General features: G+C 35.0%; 1 protein-coding gene across 3 annotated transcripts in view; it reads right to left on the bottom strand.

Moving 5' to 3' along the window:
* LOC121322905 (activin receptor type-2A-like) overlaps positions 1-26,941 on the bottom strand; it is a 50,028-nt gene that overhangs the window by 7,697 nt on the left and 15,390 nt on the right. For 2 of the 3 annotated variants that reach the window (XM_041263481.1, XM_041263483.1), the window contains exons 2-5: positions 19,502-19,573; positions 14,172-14,379; positions 13,313-13,422; positions 7,571-7,725 (exon numbers count right to left, since the gene is read on the bottom strand). In XM_041263481.1, coding sequence (XP_041119415.1) covers positions 7,571-7,725; positions 13,313-13,422; positions 14,172-14,379; positions 19,502-19,573 — 545 coding nt within the window. The remainder of the gene's footprint in view (positions 1-7,570; positions 7,726-13,312; positions 13,423-14,171; positions 14,380-19,501; positions 19,574-26,941) is intronic. The other variant, XM_041263482.1, reaches the window with a different exon arrangement.

Raw genomic sequence — 26,941 nt, forward strand, 5'->3', positions numbered from 1 at the left:
GTGAAATAAAATAACTTGTGAATACTTGTAATTTGTGAATACTCCCTACTATCCTTTAAAATTTGGGATATCTCACAAAAGATAATATTATCAAATTAAATGTACATGATTAGACCTATTAAGGAAGATTCACAATACATCAGCTCTGTTTTATATAATATATACACTACCAGTCAAAAGTTTCAGAACACCTCCATTTTTCCAGTTTTTATTGAAATTTACACTGTTTAATGTCTCAATGTACTCTGAAATTAAAGCATAGAACAAATAAACAACTGGAGATAAAAAAGAAATCAAGGAATCGTTTTGTTTAACAAAATTTAATCTAAATTTTTGACTCATCAAAGTAGCCACCTTTTGCAGATATAACAGCCAAACACACTCGTGGCATTCTTTCTACAATGGAAATCAAATATTGTTCGGAAAGTTCTTCCCACCTGCAGAAGTTCCCACAAATGTGTTGCACTTGTAGGTTGCTTTGCTTTCACCCTTCTGTCCAGTTCATCCCAAACCAGCTCAATTTTTAAGGGGTTTAAGTCTGGAGACTGTGCTGGCCATTCCACAATTTGAAGCCTACCGTCTTGTTCTTCTTTTTGGGTCATTATCTTGCTGTAGGATGAACCTGACCAACTAGGCGTATACCAGACAGCATTGCATGGCGCTGCAAAATGCTGTGGTAGCCGTTTCGGTTCAGGGTGCCACTCACTCTGTGCAAGTCGCCAACTCTGGATCCAGCAAAAGAGCCCCCGACCATCACGCTTCCTTCTCCATGTTTGTCAGTTGGTGTCACACACCGAGGAACCATCCTTTCGCCTACTCGACTGCGTACAAAAACCCTGATTTCAAATTTAGATTCATCAGTCCATAAGACCTTCTTCCAGTCTTCAGTAGTCCACTGGCGGTGCTTCATGGCCCAGGCAAGCCTCTTTTTCTTATTTTGCCATCTTAGCACTGGCTTTCTTACTGCCACTCAACCTGCAGCTCGAAGTCTTCTCTTCACAGTTGAAACTGAGACTTGCTTACTACGACCCGTGTTAAGCTGTGCTTGAAGTTGTTGTCCTGTGAGCTGCCTATCACGCAAGCTGTTGACTCTCAGAAACTTGTCTTATGTTTCTGTTGTGGCTTTGGGTCTGCCAGACCTCTTCCTGTCAGAGTTTCCTCCAGTGTCCAAGCGCCTTTTGATGGTGTATGAAACTGTACTCACTGACACCTTGGCTTTCTTTGCAATTTCTCTAAAGACCTACACTTTTAAGGGTTATAATGGTCTATCTGTCTTCCTTTAATTGCCTTTTTCTCACCATTATGATAGCAATATACTACTTCCTGCAGTACAATACTGTCCAAATAATGCTTAAGAGGGTGTAGTAACACAATCTGTTCCAACACTGCTTTTATACAGACAGAGGGTTTGTAAGTAATCAACAATCGTTGGGACACCTGTAGGAATTGTTAGCATCAACTTTCAAGGCTTAATTTACTTCCATTGCTGCAGAACAGCTGTAAGTTGTTAACCCATTACTTGTTCCCTGAAAAGGGCCTTTTTGTATAACTCTGAAATATACATTATTTTTCAGTTTTTGGTAACCTAAACTTTTTTTTTTACCCTCTGGCAGTTTACCGCTTACCTTTGTACCATTTCAGGTTATTCACTGGACTTAACTGGACTTAAAGGAATTCAACTGCTTAAATTTCAATAAAAACTGGAAAAATGGGGGTGTTCTAAAACATTTGACTGGTAGTGTGTATATATATATATATATATATATATATATATATATATATATATATATATATATATATATACACACACACACACACACACACACACACACATATATATATATATATATATATATGCTATATATATATATATAAAAAAAAAAAAAATTATGGGGCAGTGTGGTGGGTTGTGACCTGATCAAAGTTCTTCTTTTTTGACAGCAGTGCAAAGTCACTTGCCATGGGAGTAAGCCAAGGCCAGTCTCTTGGAAATATGACAGTCCTGAATAAGCATATTCACCTTAATTTAATAAAATCTAAACCTCTTTCTCAGCAGACAGGCTTGCAATGTGAACACTGTTAAAGGCAATTGTTTTTGCAGCCGAGGCACATTAGCGATTGAAGTAGCCAGAGTTGCACCCTCCTACATTAATCTTTTCTGATTTACTTCAGGTAGCCAATCAAAATGTCACCAGCCCATTTTTTTTTTTTTTTTTTTTTTTATAAAACAATGAAACCAACATGGAACACTGTGTTTTGTCAGTACATACAGGTCAAAATCAACAGTTTCCTTTTAAAACAGCAGCCTCCTTTCCCCACGTAAGCGAGTACATCATTTCACGCTGCAGACACTGCTTCAAGATGAGCTGTAAGGGAACTATTTATACCCAACATACATACAGTACACATCAGTAGATAATCACGTAATATAGCGTCATAAATAAATACATGGTTTTCTTGATTTTGAAGTCAATTCAGATTATAAGACCGTAGTAGGACAGGTAAGTTCCAAGTCTCCATAAAACTACTACCGTACCCCGTTTTTTTAATTTCATCAGCAACATAACAATGCAGTGCAGTACACAACGTACACAACTATAAACCATGCTACAAATGTATTGGGATACAGTCGTTTCTGCAGTTCTACATGCATTTTTAAAAATTCTGTTTTGCAGTCCATTGTACAAAGGGTTAAAAGAAATCCATGCAAATAGCATAACGAAAAAATTAATTGCTTAAATAAAATGTAAAAGAAAAAATGTCAAATGTAAAGGAGACAAACCATAAAGAAAAGAATGGAACAGAAGAAATGCAATAGCCAGGTTATCAAGGCTTCCCAAACCCATTGAAAGGTTTATGAGTTAATTAAACTTATCTTACCTCTATCATTATATGAAAGGCGTGCTTGTGAAGGAAAAAAGAGGCAAAAGAAATTACTGTTTCAAGTGAGGATGAAATTAAGGTAGATAAAGTGGTTTCAGTAGATGATGGATGAGCTGGGTTGGGAACAGTCTCCAACTGAATCAATTCCAACTCCCTGACCCCAGTTTAGTGTATGAAAAATTGAAACACGATGACAAATATCACAGCCTTGTTGTAGATGCACAGGGAAAACAGCTTAACATGATGCATTGGAGAAAAAGAATATTGTTAGAAGTGACATACAGAACTGAATGAAAGATGGAGAATGAAGCGTTTTAATCTTATTTTGGAGCAGAGCCATAAATCCATGATCTTTATCACTTAAAAAAGGCAGTTTATGTTCCCTTTATGAAATTCAATGTTAGAAAGGTTGTTTCTAAAAAAAATAATATTGGTTGCTGTTTAAAGATTTAAAAAAAAAAAACAGGCCACTGACCAAACAGATATTCTTCCTTAGATCTACAGTCTTCCTAGTTACCTGCACTGCGGCCACTTGCTCTTACCAGCCAGTAACCTGTGAAATACTTGTGAATGACAGAGTCACCTTCAATAAGCTGCTACATGTATTGTGCTGCCACAAAAGTTCAGTCCCTTTGGTGACCGTTCAATTCAGATTTCACTGTACAGACATTTTAAAATCCTATTTATTTGTTACTGGTGTAGTGCTACACTGAACTTGCAATACAATGCGTATGACAGTATGCAGGTCACGGTACAATCGTAACATGATGCAGTGCTTTGAAGGCCCTGATGGCCTAGCTTAGAATGATTCGTAGATTCATACATTCCAGGAATCTAAACCTGTCTAAAAGCTGGCTAGATGCCCAATGTAATCGGATTCAAAAGAATCTACACATTTCTACCACTGCACTTGGATTTTAGCTCGACTTGGGTTACATGCAGGACCCCCACTCCCACTTTCAAGCTACAATTCAATTCAAATCAGCATGTAAACAACATTGCTGTGGAGCCACTAAGGTAATTAAATTAAAGACTTGCTTTTGCTCTTTTTTTCCCAGCAACCCAACCCCATGACTTATGATGGACCCTTTTGCCTTGTATTCAACAATAACATCCCAAAGTGCAGGGTTCATAAAAATAAACCCCCACTACTAACCTTTTGCTTAAATAGCCTGTCCTGTACAACACATCCATATATTATTTACATAATATATATTAAAAAAAAACTTTCAAAATGAATCTTAGTAGAAGCGAGTTAAAAAAAGCTTTGTAATGTAAACCCTGAGGTAAAACAACAGGCACTTCAGCTCCACCGATACGTTTTTCCAGATTCTGTGTGAACTACTGGGACAACAGTGTGAAAGCTGTCTTACCTTTGAGAAAAAAAAAAAATTACAATGCTTGTTGGAAATTCATATTCAAAATAAAAATTAAATAAAATAAACAAATGAACCAATTACTGCAATTTCCAGAAATCTGAATCTTTCAAAGCAGAATCTTTCCCATATAATTTGCAATTTCAATAGTCCATTGCAATACGACTTCACGAGAAAGCTAACTCTATGCTTAATATATTATTACTCATTCAATCACAACAACCAGATACACATTCCAATAAGTAATATACGTTGAAGAGGGTCTTTTTGTATAAAGAGTGGCACATGCCGTAGGGGTGATAGAATTTTAAAATCTTTTTTTTTTATATACAGTAGCCCCATCTCTGACAAGGCAAAGAAGAAAAAATTAAAGAATAACAGGAATAGGGCATATTTAGGGTTTACTGTTGGCATGGGATGGGAACAATCCAGTTATTCAAAAGCCTTATTCAGCCTATCTATATGATTTCTTCAAATTACTGTTGTTCAGACACCAAAGAGCACACAGCTGTGAGATGGTGAATGATCGGCAGGATTTTGTTTTGTGGAGGAGTGGGCTGCTGGTGATGGATTGTCCCACATTGTTGATTTTTTTGAAAACCCCCCCCCCACTTTGGGCTAAAACTACCCCACTAGTTCCACCTAGTGGTGCACATAGTTTCCATCTCTTACAGATATGACTCCATTTGATTCTCTACATTTCAAAACTTGGTTAACAGGGGGCAGTAGCACATTGTACGCTTAAAGAATATCCATCAAGCAAGCTGTGCAATTCATTCATTACTTCAATTTATTCAGCCAACCTAGTGAATATCTCTCGCTTAAGCAATATCCTGTTTGTGGCCATAAAGAATGAAGATACAGGGGAACTGGTTCACAGACCAAACCAAACTGTGGCTGTTAAAAGAGAGTCAGAATATTTTAAGATTAAAGAGATAAGTGAGGCACACTGTACCAAACATTGGCAGCTCTGCCAGGGTTCTTCCGTGCAGTTTTATACACAAATCTCATTTTAAATTCACTATAAATGCTTTCAGTTGCAGTGCATGGTAGTATTTCAGTCTGTATGGCATAAAGTGCAGTGTAGGTACTGGTGTGTGTCAGTACGTTGCACTTTTGTGTAGAGCTGGATTTTAAAAAGGATGGTATTATGACAATGTATTTCAACTGTATGTGAAAGTGATCAACAGATGTCGATAACTGATTCCGACTGTAGCAGCCTAAACCCAGAGCATGTTAGTTTAAAATAGTTTAAAGCCAGCAAAGAACAACTATTTGGAATAGGATATTAACTGCTCATATATACAATAAACAAGTCATTTGCCAATATTATACTATTTTATTTGTTTCGAAATGCATGGATGCAACCTAATGCAAAGGACATTAGGTTTTAAACCACGGTTTCCAGAAGAAAGCGAGAGTCAGAAAGAAGAAGACAGTCAGAAATGAGAGGGTCATTTTCAGCTTATTTGAAGAACAATATTTTATTTAGACATTTTAAAAATACTATTTATAGGCTTCTTTTTCTTCATTTGTTATGATGAAATAAAGTTTGGCGTTCATTCTTTCTTTCAGCACTAAGTAACTGTAGAAAATGTCTACCCTAATTAAATAGTATCAGTGTATTATTCTGAAAAATAAATGGCAGATACAAACAATATTAGAAAATGAGATTAGTTTAATGTAAGGTTGAAGTTAAAAGAACTCAAGGCTCCCTTCCCCTCTTTCTGTTCTGAAAAGTGCATATTACAGTATAATAAACAGACATCAACATTTTCTGGAATACATTAGGATATATCTGTAAAAAAAAAAAAAAGTGTTGCTAACAAATAGCTTCTTTGTATATAGTTCTGTAACCTCCATTCTCCCTGGAGCTATTAAAATGTCAGGCGCAACCTACATATTTCACAGCATTAGAGACAGGCTGTTCCCACACCAAACATAATACTGTGTCTTTGTTTAACTAAGAACACACCCTTATAAATGTGCTTATAATCGTTTCATACGGAAATGCAGCTATCGCTACTTTTTAATGCTCTGCATTTTTTAAAATGTTTTACTGCAAGTAGTAACATCCATACACATGCATTAAATAATGTAAACGGTTTGTTAACCATGTATATCACAGTTCTGATCTCACCCGTTTGCTAAGTTAGAACTTTGACTCAAAATTCAGCAAAACATGAAATACTGTTTATCCCCTGAATGGTTTGCATGGTCCTCAAAACACTAGAAATAACAGTTCAGAATACATTGTGAGGGCTATTATTGTTGTTTGGCACCGGTATTGTAATCATCACGTTATCTATCCAAATATGGGAAGTTTAATTATAGTTTACTTACGCTCACACTTCGACACCAGTGACTAGAATATTATTAAACGTATGCTTATGAAAAATGCTAGTGTAAACTGCCAAAAAACCTGATATCACTAACATTACAAACAACTTTAACAGCTTTGGCTGTTTAATTCATTTTGGGTATTAAATGCAACAATCATTTTAAGTGTTCACCTAATTCAAGCATAGCATACCTTACAACTGCAAGGTTCAAACTTAGTTTGAGAAAAGAAATAGCAACAAAAAGGCATACTGTAAATAATAACATCACAATTGTCTCAAACAATGGTTCGGTCAGGATGCAAATTACAATTCTATTTATTTACTGTGTTCTATGAAATAATTATACTTCTAAGATTGATAATGGGTATTTTTTTCAACTTTTCAATTTAAAACAGAGAAAAAAATGCTGCAGAGTAAAGCATAATTGTGTTATTATGTGTAAAACATGCATAAAGATTAGGTTACTATAATTTATACTATGCTGTAGTTTATTTGATAGAATAAACAAATAATCAGTGCGTCAAACCAAATAGACTTACGTGAATCTGCTGATGTAGAAAATAACACACAAAGCCTTTTTACAATTGTCCATATCAATAAATAAACAATGCTCTATAAAATAGTAGTTTGTCGGCAATATAATATTTACTTTAAACTAATATGCTTCATTATCAATGCTATACATGTGTCATGTTTTATTTGCAGTAAACTGAACACCATCATGTAAAATGAAGTATTAGTGCACACAAGACAAATACTTGCTAGGCTTTTTTCCTCTTTCTTGGCAGACTGATGTTCATGTACTTTATTACCAGGAAGTATATTAGTAGAGTTCTTAGATACAGAATTACATCATAAAGCTACTTATGCACTCGAGTGTTTTTTTTATAAATATATAAATATTTTAAAATTTGAAACTCTACTATTTTTGGTAAAATAAATGTATGAATAAATAAAAGAGGCACTTACTTGGGTAGGAACTAGTACTGGAGGATATGCCAGTTTGTGATGCCTGTACATCCAGAATGAGAAAATGACAATGATGGCTATCCCCATGATGGGCAGCAGTGAATACAGCAGTATGTTGAACAGCTGGGGCTTCCGTGTAACCGGGTTGGACGTTGCTGTAAAAACACAAAGATTTACAGAAATTACATTTTTATTCACACACATATAGAAAATTAATAAAAATCTAAATAAAAAAATAAAAAAACATGATAAAGTATTCTCCACGCTTAAAAGTATTTTCTCATTTTTCCTTTAGAGAATGGGAGAATACTACAGACTGTTCTGCAACATCTCCCTCATGACCTGAAGCTGTATGAAGCCATCAAAACCAACCCAAAATCTAATCCATGTACTGCTCCATTCGCAGTGCTTTATCTACTGTAGCAGTCACCCGCACCCTACAAACCCCCCTGGTGGCTTTTTCATTGTCCTGTACTATAACATGCAGATGCTGTTTGAAAATAGTCAGATATTGAAAGAACAATAAGAAATAACACTGGGATTATGGATGTGCTTTTTGTTAGTCGCAATGGGATAACAAAACACACCAGTTTGGTCAGTATGTTTCCTACACCACCTAATATATTCCTAATATACTACTAATACTAGGTCTAATATTTAAATTAAAAATAATTATTTATTATACAAACAGAACTGACTATCCCCAGTGAGGCGCATAGCTAAACTATGTAGGCCCTACATTTCCCTCTGCTGTTTTATTTCAATACCAGCATGCAAGGTTTGGGATCACTTATTTCTATGCAATATACTGACACAAGACACATGGCAACCTGACCTTACTACTGAAGGTCACATGATAAACTGAAGTCCTGTTAAATAGAAGGGAAAAAAAGTTCTCTTGTGATGTTAAATCTAGCACTGAGAATGCACTGCATTCAAATATGACGTATTACAAATAATCTGGGATGATGATAGTTATACCACAGTGACAATTTGTTTTTAAGGGCAGTATACAAGGAGGTAAACATTCCAAATTCTAATACACAATGAGGCCTGCTAATCCTTTTTTTTTTTTAGAATACGAAATGTTTACCTCTGAGTTTACTGCACTTAAAAACAAATCATCACTTTTATACACCATTATTTTACAGAAAAGCATCTCAAAAAATGTATTTGGATTACTTTGTTTAGATTTTTTATTTTTTGGATACCTGAATAAATCTAGACATTTTAGCTTTTTACTTTTCTCTCTTTTGTGATAGTTGCAAATGTTTTGCGATGTATAAGAGATATCATCTTGTTCAATTTGTAGGACTGCAAAGCTAAGCTGACATCTGTACACAAGACAAGAATACTGGAATTTTGGCAAATACTTAATTGTGACTGGTTGACTTCTGATATGTGATTTATAATACACTTCGAGGACCTGGTCATGGAAGCCATGAGTTCAACAGCTATTTCAGCTTTCTCAGATGTTCTGAGTTCACCGTCTCGTCAATTTCCAGCTTACCTGCATCAGGCATTCGTTCCTGTGACCACTCACACTTCCTCATCCAGCTCCGCACCTCTAAAACCGACCACCTTCATCATAGACATTTCATTCGGCTCTCAAAAATGTACTTGCCAGTATGACACTTCTCATCTATGTCAAAGTACATTGCCTCTAAGAAACCATTTCTCCTATCAGACCCACTAGTCATCGACTCCTCCCGCACAATTATATTCCGCCACTGGTTCTCTCATCTTGCTACCCTTGTTTTCCGAGCAGGCCTGCCTCCTCTATTCTATACCCTTCATTCATTTGGAATTGGAGCAGCCACTTCCGCAGCAAAGGCCAACATCAATATCCACACAATCAAAAATATGGGGCGCTGGCCTTCCTCAGCAGTTGATTCATATATTCGTTCATCATCTACTGGCATTGCAGAAGCCCACCAAAAAATTGTTAGCATGCCCGGAGTGGGGACTACCTGTCTGTCGGGTCCACCAGAGGTTTTCCCCTAAGAGCCTCAAATAGGCTCTATTCTATTTCCCTTTACGCTCTCAGTGCCCAAGTTCCAGACTAATCCATCTCTGTTGCAGGTTCAGTCAAGGAAACCCTTTTTCTATCTCTCCTTGTAGGTCCTCACTCATTGGACCGTTCCTTTACCCCAAGAAGCGCCTCTGCCGAGTCAGAGCACTTTTATGTGTTTTCAGTTCCTCAGGGCTTCAGCCTTTGACCAAGCCCGGTCCTATGTAAAGGCTGCTCATCAGTCGGGGATCTCTTCCTGTCCTAACTTCAAGTCCGGGCCCCTCCAAGCCCGCCTCCAAGTCCTGCCATCAGCTCGCCTTCAATGCTAAGTCCGGGCTTTCTTTGTCTGCCTCTGTCCCACTAACAAGCTTGTTTCTGCATCCTCTGCTCTATCCTTACAGTTACTGGCTCTGACACTTATTTATAGCAAGTGTTACTTAATCATAAAAGGTAATATTTGTGTACCAATGGTAATACAGGACACAGAGATTATTTTATGAACTAAAAATAGGGTACTATTACATTTCTTATAGCAATAGTTCATCTCCAATAATCTGGTTAACTGTAGGGTTTATGTGGGAGTACAGTGTATAGTACAAAAATGATTACATTTGGAGCAGTTACAATGTTTAGGTCATCTGTACATCTTTATAGTAGTTATCAGGTACATTTTTAAACCTATACGAGGAAATACATTACAAATGCAATCTACTGTATATGATAAATCAATCTGTTCTTCACATCAACAATGGGTTTTAAGAGTTTTAAAACACAATTACGTTATTTTATTCCAGATTGGCTTGGAGACACATTTTTATTGAGAAATTGGTGCATATTTTCTCTACGCCTGTTTTGCTAACTGGATTTGTAAACAGGCAGTTAAGTAATTGATTTTATGTTTTCATATTTGCCAGCTTTGGAAAGAAGCCAAGTCAGCGACAGAACAATCCAGCAGATTGCAGCTTCAGTTGAAGTGCAGATTATTTTGATCTGGCATTATTTACAGCAATGTGGACTGTCAACCATTTGCTGAAACTAACTCCAAGACACTTTACCTGTGTGGAATACTACAAAAAAATACAATACAAAATCAGTTTCACTGCTTACAATAAAATCTAAAAAAACAAGAACATTTGATTAAACATGCAGCTTCCTATATCAAAAACAAATAGGTGGCCCTCTGATAGCTCAATCTCATTAAACTACTGTATATACAATGGGTGACACCTAAAATTACTGCTTACCCAAGTCTGTATGAAGTAAACTAATATTATTAGCATATCAGCTTTTTTCTCTTAATGTCATTTCAGAAATTTCTAGAGGTCAAAAAGGTAGCACCAATGGTCTTTTTACAGAATAGTGTTCAGTAAATGCTACCTGTCTGCACCCTAGATAAAAAAGACAATGTAAGAGAAGACTGGTGATTTATATTATTAATCAAATTGGGAAGAGGACTAATTGACATAACAATAGATTTACAGTATATGAAATCTATATTATTAATATTAGTATGCGGCAAAGTTATAATGCATTCAACTGTACTGAATTCATGAACAACAAAAAAATAAACTGCATTTGTGAAAAACACAAAACTATCACATTACTCATTTTACATCATAAATATACCTTAGAGATATTAAACCATTAATGGTATCATAAATCAGACACAGTTTTTATGCAAACTGAAGGGCACTTCTTTGGTATTCATGAAAATGATCCATAATTGATGGGAAATTCATATTTTATGCACAGAGGAGTTTTATTCATATTTAAATGATTTGGATTAAGCCATTAATTGATATAAAAAAAAAAAAAAAAAAAAACATCTTCAAGGTCAGTGGAATCAGCATTTTTAAAATGTTCTCACATACACAGCAAAATGTTACCTTTATTTAAAATAATCCCATTCCCTTTCAGATCAAAACAGTACAGAAATTTGATTTTCCTTACAGGTGAAAATCAGCAATAAAGGTTTTAGGTTCTAATAAAGGTTAAGTCTTAGTTGTAACAAACTGAGATAGGATGCTGTTCTCAGGGATGAGATTTAGGATTAGTCTTTCAATCTACAGTAGCAGCCTGAAAATCCCTCGTTCCAGTTAAATTAAATGACCAATCACCTGGTAAAAAAATACATCTTATATACAGTATGCTGATACTGTAATTGTCACTGGAGGATCTTACATTTCAGCCCAGACATAAATCTACATATTTATTTCGAATTGCACTGTAATAAAAGAATCTACTCACACTGTGCACTTTATCCAAGTATACTGCATTTCTAATATGTTAATACTTGAAATAGCAGGTGTTTTTTCACTGCGCAGTAAGTTGAATTAAACCTAAAATGATACGCCTGGAGCAGAGAATAAACTGTTGGAATTTAGGTCAGGTTCTTCATAATCCACAAAATGTTCCTGATCAATCACTACGTGTTAACACTGTGTAATGAAGCTCTACAATTGCTATGAGAATGTTTTAATCTGCTTTGCGTTATTACCTTTTCTACCTCACTGCCACTGTGATTGCTGCAGTTTTAACTAAGGGTTCTGTATGTTGCTTTGCGTTGCAAGAAAGTTAATAAAGTTTGACATTTGTTAAAAGTGAACTTGACAGTAGAATACTAAGATGTAACTAGGTAACATCAGCAAAGTACACATGTTTTTTCTTAAATCTAAAAACTGAATGTGCCATTATAAGGTACAGTACAAGTAACTGAATGCAACCAGAAAGGCCACAAAAATGTCAAAATATTCAGCAATCCCCAAAATGTTTTTACTGTATTTTGCTATATTGTTGGAAAATCAATAACAAACCTTGTACTGTAAATAATTGTTTATTTTTATAATTTTTTTTATATTTGGAGCAAGATACTGCAGGTACACAAAAATGCTAAACAATATTTATATACATATACTGGACGTAAACATTGCACTAAAAATCCCTGAAGATGATAAAACACAAAATAAATAAAGTAAAAAAAATGAATATATAGTAATTTTATTCATGGACAGCAATGTCAGCTACAATGACTAGTATAAAGAAAGTAATGATTTATGAAATATGCTGCAGATTAAATCAGCAGTGAAAGCAAATGGACTGTATTTGTAATACCAAGCACTTTATGGTAATTATCTTAAAGGCAGAATTGGCAACATTACAAAAAATATTTGCATAAATCTATTAGTATTGTAGCATGTCGGCAAGGGAGAAGAAAAACAGTGGAGATGGTCTTTGGGAATTGACGCTCTTATTTATGCTGCTCTCGCAGGCAGGTTCAGAGTCCACAGCTCTGACAGCAACACTGCTTCCAGGAACAAAGACCCAAACTGGCAGGCACAGTCCTTTTTTATTCCCTCGGTCCCACCCCCTTACATGCAAACGAGAGTACGGAACCCCTACACCTGAACATGACCCAGTCAGAACAGACATTTTAATAACCAATCACATCACCTCAAGCCAGAGCTGGTTTCACTGATAAGACTCAACATTATACTCTTCAGATTATAATTTAAAATGTGCCCCATTCATGTTTATTTTTTGTTTATTTTTTCCAAGGTTTGTAAATATGTATAAAATATATATATATATATATATATATATATATATATATATATATATATATATATATATATATATAGATATATAGATATATATAGATATAGATATATAGATATATAAATTATCTGTACAGTATCACATCACATTCTGAAATAAGAGAATTTGAAACTTACGTTCAATGACCAGAGTTTCTGGGGTATAAAAAAACCTCTCATTACACATGTTGCCTTCACAGCAGCAGAAAAACACATCTGGACTTTCTTTCTTTTCCACGCAGTCATTTCTGTAAAAGTTTAAGAAAAGAGGTGTAATTAAGCAGTACTCAGATGATTACCAAAAAACAAACTTCTGGTACTAATTTATTTTTTGCAAAATTCAATACAAATGTTCTTTTGCTACAAATGTTTTGTTGGAATAAAAAGGTTCCAGTAGTGTGATCAGTTTCTTGCTTTCCTGCTTCAGGATATAATAAAGTTAGAACAACTAGCACTTCACTTGGAACAACAATATACTTTTCCTTCATGGATGCTGTAGGACATCTCACTGCTAACCATAGGAAATGATAAATCTGTCAACATGTTAAGCTACCATCACAGTTTTTTTAGTTTGGCCTTAACTACCTATTGTATAATGGCTACTACTCAGATTTTAACAGTTATTTGGCAATCCAATTGGTAAATATGTACCTTCAGCCCGTATGTTAAGTTTAGAAAAAACAATACATTAATTAGACTATATAAGAAACAGCATTTAAAAATAGACAAAACTATTTACAACATTTACCACTGATGGAAAGAACTGTCCCAAGTCTAGAAAACATATTATTACTATGCTTACTACACATCTAATTCAATGCACTTTTAAGCAGTTTAAAACATGTTTGATCAAGCTTACAGTATACAGATACAGTACTTCATTAATAAGACCAAAAAATTACTACTAGCTACATGAAATCTCCACATATTGTACAGTTCTTTAAAATATCAACATAAAAATAAAGTGCTTATACTGCAATAATAAGTAAAAATGAACCTGTCATAGCAGTTGATGTCATCCAGCCAGCAGCCTTGCTTGACGATCTCAATAGACCCGGAAATGTTTTTCCATGTAGCAAAACAGTGTCGTCTTTTATCTTTCTCACCAAAACAAGGTTCAATGCCGCTGCGATTTGTTCTGTCCTTCTCCCAGTTGGCATTGTGGAAAATACACTCTTGTGTCTCTGATCGACCAAGGATTGCACCTATAAGCAAGGAGAAAAAAAGGGTAGTAATGTAAACAAAAAAATGTTTTGTTTTTCAAGTGACTTGTGCATTATCCTTTCCCTTTGGCTGGTTAACTAAACATGACACCTATAATGGGCCAGTTACAAGATACTGCACCAAGAATTGACAGCCTTGTATCATCTGGTATTAAAAAAATTGTTTAGGCTATATTTTGATTAAGGTAAATTGTAGGCTACATAATGTAAAAACATACAGCACAGTATACAGTAATTTGCATTTTTATTTTTTATTTTAAATTGTGCCCCATAACAATATGCAAAAGAAAATGTCATAGTGATGCACAGTAGATGTTTTAAATGACAAATGAGCAAGTACCTCAGCAACAAACAATCACCAGTAGAGAAATGTTGTCAGATGTTGTTTTCAAGCTACGTTCTATATTAATGTACACTGTTGCATTTTGTTTTTTTTTTTTTTTTTTTTTTTTTTACTTTGAACATGCCCCAGAAGTTGCTTTTTAGTCTGACTGTAAAGTACAGTACAGCTGTAACCCACGAATGGAAGTACAACAGAATCTAATCAAAAAATAAATGAACAAACAAATGCAAGTCTTGTCAATATATGGTATGAAAGATTATAAAATAAAAAACGTTTGTGGTGCAATCTTTTGGGAAATGCTACCACTAAATATGTTGTCATTTTTTACAAAAATAATGTACAGTCATCCCTCATTTAAGACAAATTTCAGCTGATTTCAGAAATAAAATATTGAATTATTAATTCAAGCACTGAAAAAAGGATGCAAAGAATAATGCAAGTTGATTTAATAAATGCATTTGCACCAGATAAAATGCCTTTTAATAAATTAACACTGTTGTACCAGTGACAGATACTAATTTGTACTTTGCCTAAAATAAGGGCATACCAAAATACTAGGTACAGTATTTATTTATTTTTTTTTGTTATTATGCATGCTATACTGGTCATACCTGCCAACTCTATTTGATAGTAATGTATAGCACCATGTCCCAGCATGCACACTGTTCCACTATATTCACATGGCCTGACACTGCTATGACCTGAAGCCAAACACACCCTCTAGCACAGTTCCACTGCGGTTAAGATGTGTCACACGCTAAAGCACAACACGTACAGGACAAGGTCCATCAGTAATCATTAATAGAAAAAGTTTCCTATCCTGCTTCATGCAGCAGATGACTGTGTACTGTAATTAACTCTTGGTCGCAAAAGAGTAGTAATTTAATTTAACTCTTAAACTTTAACTCTTAAATCTTTTGGGTGCTGCTTAATAATGGATCAGTTGACATTTGTACAGTAGTTCTTCAGATAATCCACACTGACTATATAAGTCCATTAATTCTACAACACTGTAAAAAAAATCACAGCAACCTTGATGTTTGTTTTAATCAACTGGGGCATTGCTGCCAAAATAATTTCTTATGTATCACATGTAGAAAATCTGCAGTTTCCCTTTAAAACACCTGAATACATGGTTGTGTCTCTAAATAGAAGTTCAGTTGCTGTTTCAACACTGTAACATGATGAACAGCATTGCTTTTATAGAGACATTGGCGTTTAAACACGGTACAGTGCTGTACTGTTAATTAAAATGACTGTAAAATAAACTCCGTCCCTTGACCAAGAGATCACTATACTAAAGGTAACAAGACCTCAATAAAAAGCATACTCTACTTAAAGCACTCAATGTCATGCTACCCTAGAGCAATACTATAAGACAGAGTGCATTTTTTTGCAATGAACAATAGTCTTGATAGTGAGGCATCTTTGTAGCCATAATCCATCATTTTGATACTGAAACTAAAACTATGGGATATGGGATGCCACTGTTACATAAAAAGGTACCAGTGCTGTAGTAGTCCAAATCCTGCAATTTCCATGCTAATTAAAAAAGGAATCATAGAGTGCCGTTCTTGTTATTCTGATGGTTTTCTATTTTCTTAATGCTTTAGGATAATGTTGATTTCAGCAACACCATTGAATTTTGAACTTACTGAAGAAAAGAGAGCTTTTATTTACAAGACATCAAAACTGATAAGAAACAAACAGAGGAAGCACAGACATCATTTACAGCACACACTTTCCTTCCTGTGTTTTCATACCGTAGTTTATTAATCAGTAATCATTTCAATCAAAATGGTACCTCTATTAAAAGAGTGTATTAACCTTTTGTTTTCCCATATTCAGTAAACATTACTGACTACCATAAAGCCCTAATTGATACTGTACAACTGGGGTTCTTTTTTATTTATTTATTTATAGGAAATTCAAGTACAGTAGATGTGGGTAAATGCAAACAATTAGCATTACTGTAGCTAATGTACTGTAACACAGACCTAAGGGACTCAAAGGCTGCACACATTTCTGGCACTGATCCATGCCCAGCCTGGCCCAATCTTGGCTTTGGCAATAGCTCTTTGATATCTCTAGTGTTGGTTCTGTGCCTAGTCAGTATCCTTCTGCTCCTGGCACGGTCATTATCCTTCTGCTCCTGGCACATCTCCACAGTAGGGTAAGATCTATTGTAGCGCCATTCCTAATCTCATATGGTAAAGTTTAGTATACAACTACAGTATATCAGACCTTATTGTGTCCATATTATGCAAAGAACATGGGGGAAAAAAAGCATTATTTTACTTCTTACATAAGAGTACAATAATTTATTGGACAACTATTCAGTATCATCAGCCAATCAGCTTCCAGTTATAGTGGGCATTAATACACAGTAGATGCCCGCTGGAAGGCCACCACATCACCTGTAAATCAAATTTAAAATCAATCCACGCAAGTACCAGCTTTTTCATTTTGACTTGCTGTGTTTTTAAGCTTACAGTAGTTCACATCCATTGGACAGCAAATACTAAACAAAGACAAAATTGGTCCAAATGTATTTTATTATTCACCAAAACTAGCCAGTCAATACTCTGCACTGACAAAAGCAACGAATCCAGCACTTGCAACTGCCTAAGTCAGCCAATCACAGCCTGTCAATTCGACTGGAGCTCAGTCACAGCACCTTTCAACAACAACAAAGCAATACATGGACAGTTCAGTAATATTGTTCCATTCATATTTCTGTCAAGGTTCAAATAAACTATAAGCAGCAAGTAAAAAAAGTTATTTGTTTAATAAAGTATTTTTCCCCTCTAGTTATGTGTGTGATAATAATAATAATAATAATAATAATAATAATAATAATAAATAATAATAATATAGCACCTTTCACAGTGGCCCACCATCACAAAGCATTTTACAATATACGAGACTAGGGTGTGTGAACTCTGCTTCAGCTGCAGAGTCAATTACAACAATGTCTCACCTGAAAGATGGAGCGCAAGGAGGTTCAGCGTCACACAATGAATCAGTGGCTGAGTTGGGATTTAAACAGGGGACCTCCTTGTAACAAGCCTGTTTCTTTAACCACTGGACCACACAGCCTCCTGATTCTTTAACAAACATTTTGAAACTATTTTCCTAAAACTTTTCTCAGTGGAACTCAAAAAACCTATTTAAATTCACAAATTGAGACAAACCTAAAGAAAGCCTATCTGTTGATTTCACTCGTTTTGATGTGTAAAAAACCAAACATAAAATACCACAAACTGTAGGCTTTTAGTGATTACAGTAATGTTATTTTTTTCTGTTAAAATGTAAACTATTAGAATACAGAATTAAAATATAAGTTAATACTTTGTGTCATGGGTGTCTCTTATTGCATAAGAGATGTCAGCAGTTTGGGCGAGAGGACCGCAAAATGATGTCTCTTATACAATAAGAGACACCCTTCACACAACATATTAACTTATAACTCACACACATAAGGATTAGACACACAAATATCTTCACAGTGATTTTTTATTTATTTATTTTTGTTAAATATAACATTCAACCCCCCTTCTCCCCGTCTAAAAATGGTTTGGTCCAGGATCGACCATAACTGACCTACAGTAGCCGATCTGTGCTGTGTTTTTAGACTAGATAAACGGAACAAAACTATGTATTAAAAACAAATGTACATCCTATAAAACTTTCCCCTCTACCATGTAAGTGTACAGAAGCGTCGTTAGTAACTGAAGAGTTGAAACAGTTGCTCTGATTTGGTGTAGGAAAGTTATTACTAGGCATCGCTGTCGCAGCAGGGGGGACTTGTTCCTGAAGACTTGCATGAAGAAATGGATTTATTTCCCTTTTTTGCATTTCATCCGTGTTTGTCGTGTAATGCTTGAGACTGAGCTCGCTCTTGGGTCCAGAAACTGAAATAATGTGCCTGTCTTCAACTCCAGAATCACTTAAAACTTGGCAACAGGTGGCACAACACAGTGGTTGGTGTATATTGCAGAGAGCAGCTTTTACTGAGATTTTTCTCATTTAAATGGCAATAAAACATTTACAGAGGGGATGCTTCCCATACCAGATGTCAGCCGACTTTTTTCGTGGAATTTGAAAAAACCTTGGTTGTACAGCTTAAAGCTTTTTACAGGACAATTTTCGAAATCTGGCTGTTAGTACATTCATATATCAGTGATATTGGGACTTTAGACCACCTTAGTGATTTTTGGTCTGTAATGCTGATGTTTGAGCGACATATTCACGACCAGTGACATCGGTACATAATATGTCCCAATTACTTATCTAAATTAAAACAAAGGTCGAGGCTAATAACAGGAGTTTCCATTTTGCTATGTTTTTATTTAGAGTGTTTTATTTTTAAAATACTGATCATTCTATGCACGGGGCGACATTAATACACAAGAGGTATAGTAATGTTTGGAAATGCTGCTCTGTGACTGTCTGATCTCTCATATGTGATTTATAAATACACCAAGAATCATTCTACTTATTGTGTACTGTAACGTCTTAAGCAACTGTGGTATTGTAAATCCCTGCAATTTGAATTGGTATTGTGGTTAGCCAAAACAACAATTTAAAATAATTAATTTACTCTGTAACAAAACACATATCAACCTAGATCAAGGTTATGACTGGAAACATTTGGATTGACAATTATACAATTTACATTTATCATTCTGCAAATGTCACCAAACATTATTAAGACAAAACACTTTACATGCAATCCTACTTCAAAGAATAAGCTCTCACGTTGCCTTAATGTGGAGTAATCCTTTAATTCTGTTCTATAATGTGGGGGTGGGGTTGGGATGAACTCAGTCACTGTAAAGACAAGAGGCATAAAGTACATTTTACTTCCAAATCCCAGTCTTTCAAACACTACAAATTATCCACCAGTTGAAGGCAACTGAACTTTTGCAACAGTACCTAAAGTATATTTGACACATAATACAGTATCATAAACGGTATTTGTTGGTAAACAAGAAAGGTGCTGATTTCTTTCTTTACAGCTTTAGGTTTACTCTCTTCTGGTCATACAGTAATACTACTACTGTTCCAATTGATAGCACAGTTACAGTATATTTAGAAGCGTAAAAAGACACCAATTAAACTTTTGTGTCCTGTAATACAGACATACATTACTACTCGATTTTTAGCACTGCACCTGCATAGGTGCTGGCTACAGCATTTTTTTTTTTATATTGGTTATGTTGGGTTATGTCAAAAACGTATTGTAAGAATCTCAGTTCTTGTCATAATTTGACTTCTAGTCTCTCTTGTGTGAGACTGTCTGGCTACCTTTAAAAGAGTTCTCGGCAAAGTCTAATTTTTCAGAACTGCTGCCAGTCTTTTCGCACAAATATTTTCTGGTAGTGCATGACTAACACTATGCAGATACCTAGATTTAGAAAATTCCTTCAATATTTGGGTAACACAGTACATAAAATTTGGTTAACCCTCTGTTGCACGCATTATGATTAACTGACAAGAAAAAATTGTAATATTGATACTTTAACTTTACTCTACCCAAGGATTAATTTTATAACTTGATATTACACATTTGACCTTTGACCTTTTTTGGGATGCATGTCATTTATATATGACAATGTGCAACTGTGGTTCATAATTTTATTAAAATAATAATAATACACATAAGAATGAAACGATAAAAGGTTACTTTATTGTACAGAAAATGTAATGTACAAATACATGTAAATATAATTTTTTCTATAAAAGTAATGTGTGTGTGTGTGTGTGTGTGTGTGTGTGTGTGTGTGTATATATATATATATATATATATATATATATATATATATATATAAAATTAATACACTTTTTAAAAAGCATCACATTTCAAACATCAAAAACATATTGAACATATAATTTAATTTTAGTAGTTTTGTGTTATTGTTTTTATTTTATTGTATTATTATTTTATTTATATTTTCAGAAGTTAAGACACACCTTAGGTTTCATGGAACACCAAGAAACTGTTTTTCTTTGGTGCGAAACATAAGTGTACTGCACATTTTTGGCACTTCCCCCTCGTCTGGCCATTACATCCCAAATTTTTGCAACTTTCTTACTTCTCTACAAAATGAGACTTCTGAGCAGTTTCATCTTCTCTGACGTCTGCATCATGCATTACAGTTTCTGGATGATGACATTTCTTTTCAGGGGGTTCTTGCACATTGCTGGTGCAGGGATGACCATGCTTTCTTGGAACATTTGCACCCTTTTTGCAGAGTGTTTCTGCTAGAGATGTCTTGAATTCCAGGAGTTGGAGTTCTTCTCTCTTTGGCAATTTCAAAGCCCAATAGTCTCTTCTATAGGACAACCATGCATTCACACAAAGCATATCTGTAAAATGGAAAAAGACATGCACCTACCATTTCTTTGACCTGGTTTTGGTACGGTACAGTGCAATCAGTAAATCCATCAAGTCTGTGTCACCCACAGACTTGTTGTACATCAATACAGAAGACGGACATTGGACATCAATTTTTGTTCTAGTTTTTTTTTTTGTCCCATCTTTTTACATTGGAAGTGGGATAAATGGCAGAGTTACAGATCTATCATCTTGCCATTTGCTTGCAATCAACTGCCCTCCATCAACTGATGTGAGTTTTTCACAATATAATCTTCGTTCTAGTTTTTTAAGCTCACCATCAGTTTTCAGTGTGCATTCTTTCAACCTCTTCGATCTTACTGTGCCCAAGCAATATATCCCTCTCTTAGCCAACTCCACTTCTAGACCTATGCTTGTGAGCCAATTGTCATGGTACAATTTGGTGTTGGGGTATTATGTTAGCCAGTTTCAAGATGATATTGCTACTGACACCTAGATCAGGCATTCCATTTGCTGGGGAAATTTTCCCACAGTAAAGATCAAAGTTGTACACAGTCACAGACTTTATAACCCCATTTTGGGTATTTTTTGGGGAGGTACTGCTTTAAGCTACTGATTCCTTTAAAGGGCACAATCTGCTCATCAACACAAAGCTTTTCATCCATTGGAATGCTGTTCAATTGGTTCTGAACAAGGTCCAGTAGGGGTCTCACCTTGAATAGACATTCTCTGTTTGGGTCGTCTTCAGCTGCTATCCGCATACCATTATCACTGAAGTGTCACATGGTGTCAGCAATTTGAGAGATTCTACAGGCTGGCTTCCAGTACATGCGAGACCTTGGAAGGCCAAAAATTGGCATCTCTTTCACACTGAAGTACAAAGGTGAGCTTATGTTCTTTTGAAGGGCGTATAGACTTGACTGTTCAGCAATGTTCTGTACACATTCTGTGCTGACCACTTGTCTAAAGTAAAAGATGAGGAGAATGCATTTCATCTACCTGAGGAAGCTTTGATTTCCAAAGGGGAGCTGGGTAATGAGCAATGACCGTGTGTCTCCAAAGAGGCTTGTTATTTGCCACATGTGATGATGTTGGGTAGCCACATTTCATCATTTGCAGCTACACTTTCCTCACTAATGCTATCACTGCTGCTATTTTGCTCTTCATAAAGAACATAGGAATCTTCTATTCTATCCTCATCTGAATTCCCATTAGCATCACTATCGTCGCTATTTTCAGGAATTACACCATTTCTAATCGCCTGCCATAAAATCTGTTGACATCCACCTATGAAACAGAAAGTCACAATGTGTAAAACTAGCAAAAGACTGAATCAAAATCACTAATAGTGTTCATTATAGTCACTGAAGTTGTACAATGTCATTTAAAAATGACGTGCAGTTTTCTTATGTTTTTTTTTAATATTTATTTACTTAAAATTATCCCTAAAATGAATTGTACTCTGTCACAACACTTAAAATATATTTTAAATTGGGTTTATATAAAGTTTTACCCCCAAAAATGAACTTACCATGCTGCTGTTATGTCGTGGCATTAGCTGTGTGTACTTCCTTTTTTACCAGTCAAGATGACCACATGACTAATCCCAAAGGTTTTTTTGAATAGAAGATGAGTCATGTATAATTAATACGGTACAATACAATCTATAAAATGTTTTTTTAGTACTGCAAGGGACTGTGTTTCTCAATGTCATTTGCGCATGACGCAGTGCAATAGAGGTTAAGATTAAGTATTAATATCAGTGCATGATAAAAGTGCTACAAGCTTTTATGAACATGCTACTGCTGTGAAACTGTGCAGTAAACAGTAGTACAACAACAGGAAACAAAATTGATTCCCCTCACTGGACAAAACAAAAAAAAAAAAAAAAAAAAAAACTTTTTATACAGAATATTACACTGAACATACAAATCGTCCTACAGTACTGTAGTAAGGCTAATAGACCATGACTGTTATCAGAAGCACATTTTTATAGATTTCTTTCCATTATAAAAATTAAAAAAAAACACTCATTCTTATCTTTTTTCAATGTTTTAAAAACAACCATTACTGCTGAAAATATTAACATGTATTTGAGTTGTGAAAATGCTTCACCGCTGCCACAAATGTCTAAAAGTTATAAAGGCTTTTGAGACTGACAGGACAATGACATGGACTCCACAGAATCTAGACTTGGCAGACTTACCCCACAGTTCCTGCCATTAATTCTACATGCTCATTTGCTGTATTGCTGCCAGATGTGATGGAGGGAGATGGTAATCATATTTACAAGCCAAAACAACAGTGATGTAACTGGCAACAACACAAAGCTGACCAGAAGTTACAGAAATACAAAACTTAGAATAGTGCATCGAAAAATCTTTTTACAGCTGTCATGGCATGTGTTAGCATTACAATAATGGGGTCTATTCAACTGATCTAAACAGTGACTGATCTAAATACCACCACTGTTTAAATAATGAATGAAATGCCCAAGGCTATGGACATTATCCAACAGTGTGTATTTGCCCTTTGGTTTATTGCGGTCTGTAAAAATCTGAAAAAACGAAGGTTCATATTTTACTGCCCATTTTAATAGTGATTTAAATGATGGCAGTATTTAGATCAGCCCTGTTTAGCTCGATGGAAGTGACCCCAATGTGTGTTTCATTTTAGGTCTGAGTGAGACAAAAGTATAGTACTTACAGTATCTCTGTAAAGTAATTGGTTTATAAACACAACAAATTATTACAAGTACAGTACTGCACACTTGATGACTAGAGGATTACTGGTAATGGCCATTGCTGTGAAATGATACTGGGCTGTGCTCACCATGTTCTTGTGGATGTATTCTACTATACTGTAGTTCTATCATACTGTATCAACTAAATACTTTTTTTCAAGATTAAACATGACCTGACCATCTATTAAAATATTGTAGTATGTAAATCTGCTGCAAAAACATTTTGGTAAAAAAAAAAAAAATTCTAATTCATATTGTCCTACTTTTTTGGTCAGACACAGCATTCCTTTACTTTACCCCGCAGTTACACATTTAATATTTTATTGTCCCTGTCACCATCAATCAGCAGTCGTTTCATTTATTTTTACGCTATGTGTCACTCGTACTTAAGTTTCTGAACTCAAATACAACAACATTTATTGCAAGAACTCACCATCTGTATTTTCCACTCAGGAATCCTCAGTTTTATATCCTGGCTCTATTCATTTTATTTGTATTTACTGCAATGCCAATCATTGAGAAATGGCTCTGTCAGTAACTAACTTACAAGGAGTAATTTACTGTAAAAAATAAATCTACGCCCAACGACACAAACCCACATGTATTCTGTTTCACTGATTCTTTTTCCTTTTCTTCATCATGTGTTTATATTCCACTGCATATTACAGACTGTACAGTATGCCCAAGGCATATTCATAAAGGGTTGCAGATTGGATACACTGCACAATTTACAAAGGTATTTGTAAAGCTCTGTGAGTCATTTTAAAACATACTGTGAGTGAAGATGCTGCTTCAGGAATACAGTTGATCAGATCACTAGACAAAGCTACTGTACTGTACAATGTCACCTCCAGGCTCATTAGAACTCTGACTGTATTACAATAAACAATGTATCGTAAGGTTTCCTACAGAAATCTTAATTAACCATATAGAGGAAAAATGTATGGTGCACATATTTAATTCTATATTAATCTACAATTATTGACAATTAAGGTACTATATTAAGTTTGAATCCATTATGACAGAATTTGTAGTACAGCACTCAAAGATTGCATTTCCTTTGTTTGGACTGAGACTTTGAGGCTATATTGTAATATTTGAGGACTGTGATAAAGTAATATGATTCTTTTAAAACTCTGTAAAACTCAGAACACAACACAACAAAACATTCTGAATTTGTCAACCAGGCAAATGACAACAGAAGACTGGTTATGAAGACCTGAGTGAATCCTTTGTTATGGTATATTTTCATGTGAAAAAAAGACCAACCAGAATTTGTTGGTAAAAGAATGGTCTAGATTTACCAAGCTACAAATTATGCAGATCTACTGAGAAATACAGAAAAGAACTGTGCATTTAATAAATATGGCCCAATGATTGAGTCTTTACAGGGGACAGTTAAAACTGACAATCATGAACAAGGAACAAACTGCCATCCTATGCTTTAGAGTACAGTATCTGTAACATTTTACAATACAATCATGGATACATCTCTGGCTTTCTGGTTATCCCTACAGTACAATGGGCTTGAAAAGGTTGTCATTAGTATGTATAAAAACAAAAACTGGTGTCGAACACATATTCAATATGTACTAAGCCTTTTCCATATACTGTACAGTACTGTACACACATGCTGCACACATATCTTTTCCAGTACATGAAATAATAGAAAGTTGGCTAACAGTACTCAAAATGTGAATATTTAAAAACAGGTTTATTATTAAAGTTCACAAGATTATAGAAAGTAATCACATCTACACACCTACAGAACATTACTGCTAACTGAAATTGACAAGGCATTTGTTTTCAAAGAAAAAAATATCGTTCGATGCTGTTAACTGATGTCTCTGTAAAATTGACTGAATCTGCTATGACAGAAAGTGCATCAGGGATTTATTTCCTTTATCATCCTGTCACTGCAGATACTGTAGTGGTGTTTTATACAATAGGATTTGTCATTGCTGTTGGTTCTTTAAAAGTAAACTAATACAATTTATATAACAGAATAAGTTTACTTGTCTCAGATAGGTCTAACAAGAAACCAAGTACCTGGTCAGCTTTGAATAACATTAGACTTTTACAGAGTATGATTTGCTTATTTGTATGCTGACTGGCGGATACAGTATATTAAGGAAATAAAAAATGTATAAGAGGTAGAGATTACTGGCCTGAAGCAAATAGGCTATGAAAAAAATTAAAATCAAGTGAGAATCCCACACAGTTGAATGTAGAGATTTTCCTCAGGCCTGGCAGATCATGGCTGCTCTCTAGAAATAATAAAGATCGCCATTGCTCTTTTCCAGAGTATCCCACGTACAGTATTTTAATCAGCCAACTTTTCATGTACAGCATCGTCTTTGAAATAGTAGGCCTACAAGCCAAAGTATAAAATACAAACAAATAACCAAAATACCTTCAAAAGAAGAAGAGGAGGGGCAGTGATAATACTGCTGATGCTAATAAGGTCTAAGAAAATAGATTTCTAAACATTGGTTAAAGCTTAAAGGGGAGAGAAAGAGCCCCAGAATTACCTAAGCTTGCTCATTGGATGTTTTTACACTGTACTTTACAGTGGTAAGACTTGTAGAATAAAAAAAAAATGAAGTTATTGAATTGGCAAGCTTTGCAAAACCTAAAAACAGGAGCCTAGTTTTATTCCACTTACTGTAGTTTATACTGTGTCCAACTTCACCTTTAGGAAACGTTACATAAATACATTCTAACAATAGAATGCTGTAATGGAAAGTGATACTCTAATCAGTGGTGGAATGTTTAGCAGTCCATCAGTCTCCATTTATATTAGTTTCATCCAAGTTGAAACTGTAATCAATAACTAAGTCTATTTTATTTTTTGCTGTCCAAAACACTTGAAATATAAAAATGGAAAAAAATAAACAAAGCATATAAGCACACAAAACACAGAATAAAGTTAAGTCTTGCGAGACTTAAAAGAACAACAGGTTAAATGTACTATGACCAGTTTTAATCAAGGATCAAAGCAGGAGTTGAGCGCAGACACACTGTCTAGACTGGAGTCTACTTCAGGAAGCCTCTATAGCACATAAAACAACATCTGCAAGGCACACTAATCACACTT

This window comes from Polyodon spathula, chromosome 11 (assembly GCF_017654505.1).
Source record: "Polyodon spathula isolate WHYD16114869_AA chromosome 11, ASM1765450v1, whole genome shotgun sequence".
Lineage (NCBI taxonomy): Eukaryota > Metazoa > Chordata > Actinopteri > Acipenseriformes > Polyodontidae > Polyodon > Polyodon spathula.